At 34.1% G+C, this 12,046-nt stretch overlaps 1 protein-coding gene across 1 annotated transcript; it reads left to right on the plus strand.

Moving 5' to 3' along the window:
- Nucleotides 1–808: 808 nt before the first annotated feature.
- LOC128127336 (uncharacterized) lies at nucleotides 809–1,668 on the plus strand. The gene is made up of 3 exons (XM_052765800.1): nucleotides 809–814; nucleotides 883–1,003; nucleotides 1,310–1,668. Exons 1-3 carry the CDS (start codon nucleotides 809–811, stop codon nucleotides 1,666–1,668), a joined length of 486 nt encoding a protein of 161 aa, XP_052621760.1.
- Nucleotides 1,669–12,046: the final 10,378 nt, after the last annotated feature.

Below are 12,046 nucleotides of genomic sequence, written 5' to 3' on the forward strand. Positions count from 1 at the left end.
TAAGTTTTTCCTTTAAAATGTGATTTTTGTAACCTGTAAATCCCATCACTAACCCAGATTATTATATAGTCTTTGGCGATTTTAATGCCGTGCATTGTGTTTCAGAAAGGTTGGGGTCAATTTTTTTTTTCATGGTCCGGCTGATGACTTCAATAAGTTTATCGATGATAGCAAGTTGTGGGATGTTCTCTTAGGAGGTCACTTGTTTACTTGGATTAGCAGTAAAGGAGAAAAGTTAAGAAAACTTGACAGATTTCTAATTACAGATGATCTGATGGGGCATGTTCCTAATTTGAAAGCCTTGGATCTTGGTAGAATGGTCTCATACCACAAACCTATAGTTCTTAAGCAATTTTTCGAAGACTTTGGGCCGATTCCCTTCAAATTTTATAACTCTTAGATGAATATCACTAGTTTTGATGAAGTCATTAAAGAAGGTTGGCTTGTGGCTCGAAATTGCTCGGGGTCTAATAAATTCATTGTTTTTAAAGATAAAATGAAGGTGATGAAAAATAAAATCAATGAGTGGGTTAAAATTCATAATGCCAAAAAGGAGATGCAAAAAACTTCCCTCATCCATGGTATTGAGCAAGTTGAGAGGGGTATGGAGGTTGGTCTAGCTCCGCCTGATGTGCTTCTTGATCATGTTTCCATGCTCAAAGAATAATGTGCATATAAAAACTTGAAACAATTGATGGGGTTCAAAAAGCTAACATTAAGTGGAGTGTTAAAGATGACGAAAACACTCATTTCTTCCATGGACTTATTAATATGAAACGACGCCAGCTCTCTATTCAAGGTATTAAAAATGAAGGTACTTGGATCACTGATCCAACTGCAATTAATTTTTTTCCCAGTTCTTTTTTCGAAAAATTAAAAAAGTTCAATAACACTCAAGTGGTCAGACGTAGTAATCGGTTTAGAGCTCTTTCTTCTGATCAAGTATCCATCCTTGAGGCCCCTGTTACAGAATATCTTGTGAGAGAGGCGGCTTGGGCTTGCGGTTCTGATAAATCTCCGAGCACTGACAGGTTCACTTTTTCATTCTACATAAAATATTGGGATTTAATTAAAACAGGGGTTATGGATTTTGTCTCATAATTTTTTGTTACGGGTAAAATTCCTTTTCATTGCAACTCATGTTTAATCACTGTAATTCCTAAAGTCAATAGTCCCGTTCTTGCTTCGGAATTTCGACCTATAAGCCTTATAGGTGCTCAATATAAAATTATTGCTAATATCTTAGCTAACTGGTTATCTCGTGTCATTGACTCTATTGGGAGTAACGAGTAATCAACTTTTGTTATAGGTCATCAAATACTTGATGACCCTCTCATGGTCAACGAGATTATTGATTGGTGCAAAAATCATAAAAAGAAACTAATGGTGCTCAAAGTTGATTTTGAAAAGGCTTTTGACTCCGTTTGTTGGGAATTCCTTAATTGTGTGATGTCTTTCATGGGGTTTGGAGAAAAATGGATTTCTTGGATTCGTGGTTGTCTTTATTCTGCAAAGGCTTATGTCTTAGTTAATGGCAACCCTACTGTAGAGTTTTCTCTTCATAGAGGGTTACGTCAAGGTGACCCTCACTCCCTGTTCATCTTCATTCTTGTGATGGTGCCTTTGCATGTTGCAATTGAAGATGCCATTGCAACAGGCTTCTTTTAAGGAGCTAAAGTTCATTCTATGCATATTTCACATCTGTTGTTTACAGATGATGTTTTGTTTCTTGGCAAGTGGTCTCATGTTAATATTCTTAGACTTGTCAAACTTCTTAATTTTTTTTCATGATGTTTCCGAGTTAAAAATTAATCTACACAAATCTAGCCTCTTTGGAGTTGGAATTGATTTTTCCTAGGTCTAATGGTTGGCTACTATCACATGGTCTAAACCAAAAAAACCTTCCCTTTTCTTATTTGGGTCTCCCGGTTGGTTCTAACAAGGCTCGTTGTCATGGGTGGCAACCGATTATTGATAAATTCAAGAAAAAGTTGATGAAATTAAAGGCTAGTATGCTTTCGATTGGGGGCAGATCAATCTTGGTTTCCTCTGTTTTAGGATCTTTCGATACATACTTATTTTCCCTATATCTCATGCATGTTTAGATTTTAAAAAAAGCTTGAATCAATTCGTGCTAACTTCTTTTGGGGAAGTGATAGTAATTCCTCAAAGATTCCTTGGGTACATTGGAATCAAATTTTGGCTTTTAAGAAGAAAGTTGGCCTTGATATTGGTAGCCTTGAAGCTCTTAATTACGCTTTATTGCAAAAATAGAGGTGGATATTAGTTAACGATAAAGACTCTTTTTGGGTAAAAGTGATTTATGAAGTACATGGAAGTATTGATACTTTCTCTTTTCCTCGGATTCGTGGAAATGGAGTGTGGTTGAGGATCATTGGCTCCATTAACACAATGCATGAGAAATGTATAATTCCTAATTTTTGTCTAAGAAGAAAGGTGAATAATGAAAGTTCTACAAATTTTTAGAGTGATGTTTGGATTAGCGACACCTCCTTAAATAATATGTTTTCTCGTCTTTTCCTACTTGAAGAATATATAGATTGCAAGGTTAGTGACAAGTGGAGATATTGTTGGATTTGGTCTTGGACCCGTGATCTGCATGCTAGAATTACCAAAAGGCAGCTTGATGAGTTGATGATCGTATGAACTGAGACCAACCTTATGGATGTTCCTGATGAATATATTTGGAATTTGGAGGGTTCTGACTCTTTTTTGGTCAAGGATGTGAGGTGCTTTATTGATTCAGTTCCTCTCCCTGATGGTGTTATTACTACCAGGTGGGATCAATTTATCCCAAAGAAAGTTAACATTCTTTTTTGGCGAGTGTTTTTGGATCGGTTACTCACTAGATGGAACTTAATCCGGAAGGGAGTTGAAGTTAACTCTTTAATGTGTCCATTCTGCTCAAATTCCCTTGAAAATATTGATCATGTCCTTTGGTCATGTATGCTCTCGACTTCTTTATGGGACCAAGTCTTTAAATGGGTAGACTTGCTGCCTCTAGGGAGAGATAAGATTGTTGACATTTTTAGATAATTCGATGACTCCAAACTCAACTCAATCAAGAAGATTACTCTTGATGTTATTTTTTGTGTTACTCTTTGGGTCCTTTGGTGCTTTAGGGACGACTAGGTGTTTGCAGAAAAGATTCCCCCAAAAGAAACTTTATTTCATAGCATAGTTGATTTCTCTTTTATGTGGGTTTTTAATAGGAACAATAAGGTTAGAGCTTTCTAGAGTGATTGGTTCCAAAACTCTCTTCTAGCTATTTCTCTGTAAAAAAAACTTTGCTGGCTACTTGCTAGTCCCCTAATAATAATCCAACTGTTCAAAATTTTTTTTTAGTTTAAACAAAAAAATTCAAATATAAAAGTTAAGAAAAAGTTATTGAGTTTTCTTAATCAATTTTTAGAATTTTCATTATTTTTAATTGTCAGTGTGATCCTTATTTTAGAAATATGCTCTTTTATATAATTTAATACATTTTAGAGAAGTGCTTGTTTAATTGTCACCATAATCGTTATTTTCGACGACTACAACTTTTAGCTTTTAGCTATCAGTTACTAGCTTTCAGCTTTTAACTACTAGCTATTAGTTACTAACTACTAGCTACCAACTATCAACTACCATCTATTAGTTATCAATTAGTTTTACCAAACACACTCTAAAACCACTTGCCTAACTTTATAAAAAGAATTTCTAAAATAATATTATTTAATCACTTAGAAAAAGCATGTCTTATTGAAAAGTTAGATCTCGGAACCTAATTCTATTAAATATCTTTTTTTATGTTATCACATTTATATAATATAAAAGGCAAAATGTAACATCCCAAAAAACCAGACTAAATTTTTCATTTTTAAAAATAATATAACATCTATTTTTAATAAATGACATTCAGGATAAACCATTTGTTCATAAACCATTATTCAGAAATCAGAGTTATAATGAAGACAATATGGAATCTCGAATCATAAAATTGTTGATATGTGTATACAGTCCTGCCTTCGCAATCTGATGAGAACCTACAAAATATTTAATCCACAACTGTATGATCAAAGCTTAATGAGTTCCTAAAAATATCACATACAACACAACATAATAATCAGCTAAGGGTTATTAGCAAATATGGGGACTATCAGCGGTCCTAGTGGGATACCAACACATCGTGTGGATTAACAACACACCTCACAGGTTATTAGCAACCCTGGGGACTATCAACAATCACATAGACTCACATCAGTAAAGGAATTATCAGCATTCCAGTTCACATATAACAACAATCAACAAAATAAGACCTAGCTGGTCAACAAGCATATACTACCATACGTACAAATATAGTGAGAAGACTCACCTCGCAAGTAGCAGCTAAACACCACAACCTTCTCCCAGTGATGAATGATCCTACAAGGCACCTAACGACAATAAAGAGTACCCTCTTAGTTTACACTCCAAAACCCTTAGTTTGACCAAAAGTCAAACATGCCAAAAAGTCAAGAGTCAAAGTCAAAGTTAACAGTCAACAATACTAACAGATGGACCTCACGTCGTGACCAACCCTTTTTCACGTCGTGAGAACACACCACAATATAAACCCTCCTTGGTCACGTGTTGAACACAACATGACAAGATAATCGCGGGATCCTCCATCCTGATGTCGCGACACTCTCCAAGTCACGATGTGACCATAGTCTGAAGCATAATTCGAATGGTTTGAGTCCTTAATCCATTAAGTCTGTAACTCTCACTTTCCAGAGGGCTTTCCCTAACCCAAAGGACCATAAAAATCTTAGCTTTTTAGCCATGCATGTCCAATGAATGACTTGAATACTAACTAGGTCAAATCAAAGGAAAATGAGACCAAGACTCATGCTTGGAGTCCAATCCACCACCAAACTTCATATATGAGACTTATGATTATAAAATGACCTAAAAGATCCATAAAGTTGCCAACTTTATGGATTCCATGCATCTTACTCAACCCATATATGGAGAAAAGTGTGTAAAACTTAGATCTAGCATGCTTAAATGAGCAAGGAAAGAAATTGAGAGCTTACAAAGGTCCGAAAACAACATAAGATGGTGAGGAGGAGACATTATTGTTGAAATAATGCACAAAAGGGACTTTCTTCTTCAACAAGGAGCTAACTGGTACACAATTTATATACTAGTTTTTAATTTTTAAGGTAAGCTCTGTAAGCTAGCTAAATGCATTAGGCAGTGTACCTAATCAAATAGTAATATAGTAAGAAAGTAGGGTGTCGAACACAAGGAGAATGGGAATGATTAAAAGCTAATCTATCTACTAAAAGTTAACTAATTTAAAAACAATTAAATAAGGGATTTTCTCTGGTTTTACAAGTCCAACAAATTTAAAAACAATTATCACCAAAAACAATTTAACTAATAAAAAGCAATCCAAATTAAGGTTTAAAGCAAGATATTAAAGAGACTTTCGTTTAGATACGATTCACACTACTCCTATGGTTGATTTCATAGAAAGTGCAATGGATTAAGTTGTTGTTGCTTACCGATTCCTAAGTTGATTAGAATTTATGATCAAAAGACTAATCCTTTCGTAAAAGTAATTCATTCATTCATTGACCAGGTGGACAAATAATTAAGAATAGAGTAAATTACACGAATGGTCCCTATGGTTTAAGGTAATTTGCACATTTGGTCCCTAACTTTTTTTCTTAACTCGGATGGTCCCTAAATTTTGTTTTTGTTGCACGCTTGGTCCCTATCTTACCTAAAAAGACTATTTTCCATTGATTTTTTAATTTATTTAAATAAGGTGAGGTAGGTAAGGTAAGCTAATGTGAGGTGGAAGTGGGGTTGGGGGTGTGTTTATTTAAATAAATTAAAAAATCAAGGGAAAAATAGTCTTTTTAGGTAAGACAAGGACCAAGCGCGCAACAAAAACAATCAATAGGGACTTTCTGAGTTAAAAAAATAAGTTAGGGACCAAACATGTAAATTACTCCAAACCATATGGACCATTGGCGTAATTTACTCATAAGAATATTAGTGCTAAGTTCGAGTTATGCTAGACTTGAACTAATGATTGAAATTAATGGATAATAACATCAATTCAATACATGAATGATCATCACATATTAGCTTCCACATTAATTTACCCACTTTTCTATATAACCCTAGGTTTATTATAAAAAAACTAGTCTTATAACTTTGATGATCACAAATTCATAAGATACAAGTTTACCAAATAAGAATGATCGTCTAAATTCAGTAAAACTCAACAATAAACAGAAAGAGTGGTTATAATTAATATAAAAGGGTCTTTAACAAGCTATCATAATGAATAAGAAACTAGCAACAATTCAAGACCCAATAAATCAACACATAGTCATAATGATCCTCTACTCTAAAAAGAAGTTAGGATTTTTAGCCCATAATTACGGGAAACAAACAATCAAAATCGAAGTTTACTTTGGAACACATAATGAAAAACAAAGTAAAACTTAGGTTTAGAAGTATTATTGCCTTAAATCTCTTCAAAAACTAAACTTCAATCAAAATCAATTCTCCTTCTGTTTCCAGTATGTCTTTGGCCTCCAAAAGTTGAAAATAACTTGAACATAAGGTAGGGTTGAAGGATTAGACGTTATATTTAAAGTTTCCAAAATCTGATCCCTGTGTCGTGCCCAATAGCCTCCACGGCGTGGCAGACATCTTCTAAATGTATTCCCCAAGTCTGTCAGATGATCGTGAATATTCCTCTACCCAAGGCATGGCGAAGGCTCACCATGCCATGTGCTTCAGATTCCTAGAGCTCTTTGAATTTGGTTGACCTGGTCCACTTTTTCCCGCTTCCAGCTCTACATTTTGCTTCCTTTTAATCCCGAGCATGTCTTTGCTGCTATAAAACAAAATTTAAACATATGAAGTAACTTTTGTCCAACAATAAGCACAATTTTAGCTAAAATATTAAGATAATGCATGAAATATATGATTAAATATGCACATAACCACATAAAATGAGCCAAAACCACCAAGATGAGCTAGGGTTAGGGTTTTCTAAAGTTTAAGAGAAATGGAGGCTGAGAAATGAACCCTAAATCTGAATTTATGGTGCTTAAATACGAAGGAAACCCTAAAAGATCATGAGCTTGGGTTGCAACCCTTTTCATGATGTGCCAGCTATGTGTCACGTCGTGACCACTGCTTCAGATACGCATCCTCGTCTGGCTCGTCACATCCTGACCTCCTTATGGTCACGTCGGGACCCATGGTTTTTCCCAAAAACCATGCCTTTGACTCCTTAATGCCCCACACTGACCCATTAAAAAAAATCGAGTGTTATACAAAAGAAACATGATACTTTTTCATAATAATTTTTTTAAAGAATTTTCTACAAAATAGCCACAAATCACAAAATACTTGAAATAACCATCTTATTCGCAAGCCACCATCTGTGAAAATGTTGGTGGTTAGCGAAGTTTTTTTAATGGCCAAAATGACGTCGTTTTAGTATCTACACAAATCTACATCATTTGCAAAAATCTATAAAGATATTGTATTTTATGAAAAAAAAAAAAAAGCATGTATAGTCTTGTCACGTTGATTACGAAAAACAAATGTTGTCTTACGAAATCAGAAGTCGTACTGCGAAAATCCATACCATGTAGACCATGTTATCTTATAAGAAAGTGTTTAAAAAAGCATTTTCCATATCTAGTTGTCGGATGTTTGGAGCCAACTTTTTATATTTTTTAACTGATTTCACTAGCAATTTTTTCCAACTTACCCTTTTTACTCCTTTTAAGATAACATGATTTCAAACATTTAGAAAAGTATGTTATTGTTGTTTATATCAGTGGTTCATAATAGTTAGAAAATAATGAAATGATACACGCTAGATCATTTGTTAAAAACTACAGTGTTGAAAAATTGAAATGTCCGTAGATATAAATTTACCAAATTTATACAAATTGGTCAAACAGAAGACATGTTTGGACGACGAAAGTGTCTTTTCAATACCCTATTTTGAAGTATGTTATATAGATAGACGATGAGGATGATGTGAAATGTTTAAAAAATTATTAAACAAGTTTAAACTCATTTATATTGTAACCACGGTGGCGTGAAATGCCCAAATCATCACCACCGTACCCTCTGGTGCATGTATACTTTCCAGCCTTATATTTTTTAATTATTATATGAATTCCATATTTTTTTTCAAATCAATATATATATATATATATATATATATATATATATATATATATATATATATATATATATATATATATATATATATATATATATATATATATATATATTAAAAATCTCCTAAGTTAGCAACAATAAACTCACAGCTATTTTGTCTATTTTGCCACAATAGTTTGTCCGATTTGCATTCTCCTCCCTCTGAATTTCTGATCCCTTATTATTACCAATTCTTTTACATTTTTAATCTATTTACTTCCATCACCGACAGAGCTTGAGATGCTTCTTGAACCTTTTGATAAGCACCCCACCGATTGTTCTCCACCACCTTATCTCATGTATTTGTTTTTTTCTCACTGCATCCATCAGATGCTCATACGCTCTGTCATCCTCCTACCTATGTGATGTTTCTTTCACCAGTCCAGACCTCCGATCACCACCGTTCTACCTATCCCTTTCTCGACTTCGATCAGAAGCAACCGCCCATCCACCCTCGATGAATAGTAGATGGTTTGGACCCACGTCATCACCGGTTTAGCTTCCGGCTCCAATACTGCCTATTTGGAGCCAGAGTTGCTTGAGACTCACCACCTCCGTCCTCCAACAAAATCGTTCTCGTGCAGCTCTATTTCTCACTGCCTTACTCTTATCTCTATATTTCTCTATTTCTCCCAATTCTATGCAACACTTATGTTTTCAGGTACATCACTCTTCAAATTATGATTTACGTTTCTTCTGATTTTGGGATTTCCATGATAGTTATGAGTCCGTTAAAATTGTTTATATTGGATTAGTGTCTAAGTCCATAACTATAATTGGTATGTACTTGACCCAAGAGTAGCATGGTCCATTTAGGTTGCATATCATCAGGACAATTTGATAGAATAGACATTTGAGAAGAAGTTATTTATAGTTTATTGATATATATTATAAGTTCTAATATATTAATATGAAATCATATTATTTAATTAGTATTGATCAAGAATTAATTTGGAATTAATTTTGTGATCAAAAGAGACTAATTAAATATAAGGGATTGATTTGGTAAATCCTTCATTCTTATAAAGTGGGCTTATGATCCATAGTTCTTCATGTTGGGCAAAACCATGTGGTAACCCATGGATACTCCATGGAAGTTTTAACCCATGGAGCATGAGGGATATGGAAAGTCATTAGGGTTTACATGGTGTAACCCTAGTTTGCCACACTATATAAGAACCCCTCTAGCTCATGAAATTGGCACTTAAGTGGAATACTAGAGGGCTAGCCGATTTGTGTGTGTAAAGAATCTCTTCTCAAGTTATCCATTACTCTAGGTGTGTTGTGATTCCACTTGAGGCAGTCATACTATTGGTGCTAAACTCTTAAAGGCTAAAGGTTCAAGGTTTCCAACAAGCTACAAGAAAAGGTTTGTTATCTAACTTGTTTTATTACCCAAGTATCAAGTTTTGTATGCTAGTTAGGGTAATACCTTGGAAAGTTGAAGTTTGCATGTATAATAGAGAAAACATATATCCAAGGTATTTAGGGTTGCATGCACACCTTAAGTGTGTTAGAATGCTCAAAACCCTTCAGTGGTATCAGTGCCTAGGGTTGTTTTCAATTATACTTGATGATACTTGTTGTTGAAGCTTGAAAAATCGATTTTTTGTTGTTCTAGACAGTGGACTCGCCGAGTCCAAGCATAATTCTGACCAACTTGCCGAGTTTGTTCTTGCACTCGACGAGTTGGTGCTCCAGAATGCAGATTTTCGATGTTTTTTGCTAGAATTGGACTAGGATCATTACCCTAAGCTGTTTTTGAACTTATAAACCTGTTTTTAATGTGGTAATGATCATGCTTATCCAATTTATAAGATAATTGTCAAAGTTTCATGTTTTTGTATTAGTTTATGTGATTATGCTAATTACATGAAATTCGTTTGATATGAATTATCTTCTTCATATGAGTTTAATCTATATCATGGACATTATTTGACATGCTTGTTAGTTTATTTAATGATCTTTATGGCCTTTAATGTACTCTATAACTTGTCCTCAAGTTATGGACAATGAAAACTTTTTCTTTTAAAGAATTAATTAAACTAATAGGTTATGGTGTTGAAGAGTCTTTTTCCATAAATGTTTTTATGAACTATATAACTTGTCCTTAATTTATGGATTTTCAAGAGTCTTTTCATTAATGCCTATATTAAACTCATATGTTATGGATTCCAAAAGTTTTTGAAAAGTTCAAAACTTTCCCTCAAGTTTTGGAATTTGTAAATGTAGAGTCTTCTTTTGACATATTTAGTTCCAAACCCTAGAATTTCAAATTCAACCTTTATACTATTATAATAGTATAGGTTTAATATATATATATATATATATATATATATATATATATATATATATATATATATATAAGAGTAAAGTCAGTCTTACCGTTAGTAGGCCTTCACGAAGCCGGTCTATAAGGGAGGTATAAGGTTATTACGTATAAAATGGCAGTTTAATGGGTGTCCACTCTCACCCACCGCTTACTTGACTGGTGGAGGTTCGTTAGCTAAACGGGTATGATAGGACTCTAATTCTCCCTTCATTAAAAGTATAATGATAAATATAAAGTAACTAAACACTTATAAATTCCCAATCTTAGTTACTTTAGGAAAATGTGAATATGGTTCCAACCCATGAAATTGCACTTTGCACCTTGTTAAGTCGTTAGTGGAGCATGTGTGGTTAACCAACACACTAATCTGGGACTGACAATGCGTGACAAAGGTGTAAGTCCCTAATCTGTCTGTGTATCAATCAGATCCGTTTGATGGTGCGGAATCCCAATAAAACGGATGATGTCAGATCAAATAGAAGAGAAGGAGAAGAAGATTAATATGAATCTTGTATGCATTGATATGAATTAAAGTTCCAGATACAAAAGATTCACACACACACACACGTTTCTCTCTCTCTAGGCCGTAAACTCTCTAATGTTCATCAATCTGTACTCCTCACCCTAACACCTATATATATACATGGAGAATATGGGCCGTATAACATGGGACGTAAATGGCTTTAAGGCTGTAAGGTGTTTATGGCCGTAAACTCAACCGTAAACATGACCGTAAACTCCAAAAATATTACAAAAAAATACAATTGCCCAGAAAAGCAAAGTATAAACCATATTTTGACCCAACAATATCCCCCTTGGTTTATAGCTTTCTTTTCTTAATTGACCCAACAAGCTCCCCCTAAAAAGTAGCTGGTTCTTCTTGTTAATCTTCATCGAGAGCTTGGCTTCAACATTTATCTTCAATGGATGATTTCATCTTAAGCAGTTGGGCAATTCTTCAAGATTTGGAATTGAACGCACATTGGGTGAGGAGGCTTCTTGTACTGATTCTTGAAAGATGGCGCTTTCAGCTTGAGAATCTTCAGAGAGAACTTCAGAAAGAAATAATCTTCTGGATCACTTCAGCAGGTTTAAGATAGCAGCAGACTGATTGAGGAGGCTTCAATGCAATCCGTCACATAATCTTCAATTTTAGCTTCACCTTGCTTCTGGGGTTGAAAGATTGAATTTGAAAGAATAATCTTCATTTCTTGCTCCTTCGAATGAGAATTCTTCGATGCTCACGGACGAAACTTTTGGCTCAGAAATCTTCAACACAAACTCCATGAGTTTCATCTTCACCTAAAATCAATTTTCAAGATAAAACAAAACTAAAAGAAAACTCAGAACAAAAAGTAAAACATAAATCACACTTTTTTTTTTTTATTTTGAGTTTTTGATTTTTGATTTTTTTTAAATTTTTATTTTTTGTAATTCTCCACTAATGTTTAAATTAGAAGG

The sequence above is a fragment of the Lactuca sativa genome, chromosome 7, assembly GCF_002870075.4.
Source record: "Lactuca sativa cultivar Salinas chromosome 7, Lsat_Salinas_v11, whole genome shotgun sequence".
Taxonomy (NCBI): Eukaryota; Viridiplantae; Streptophyta; class Magnoliopsida; order Asterales; family Asteraceae; genus Lactuca; species Lactuca sativa.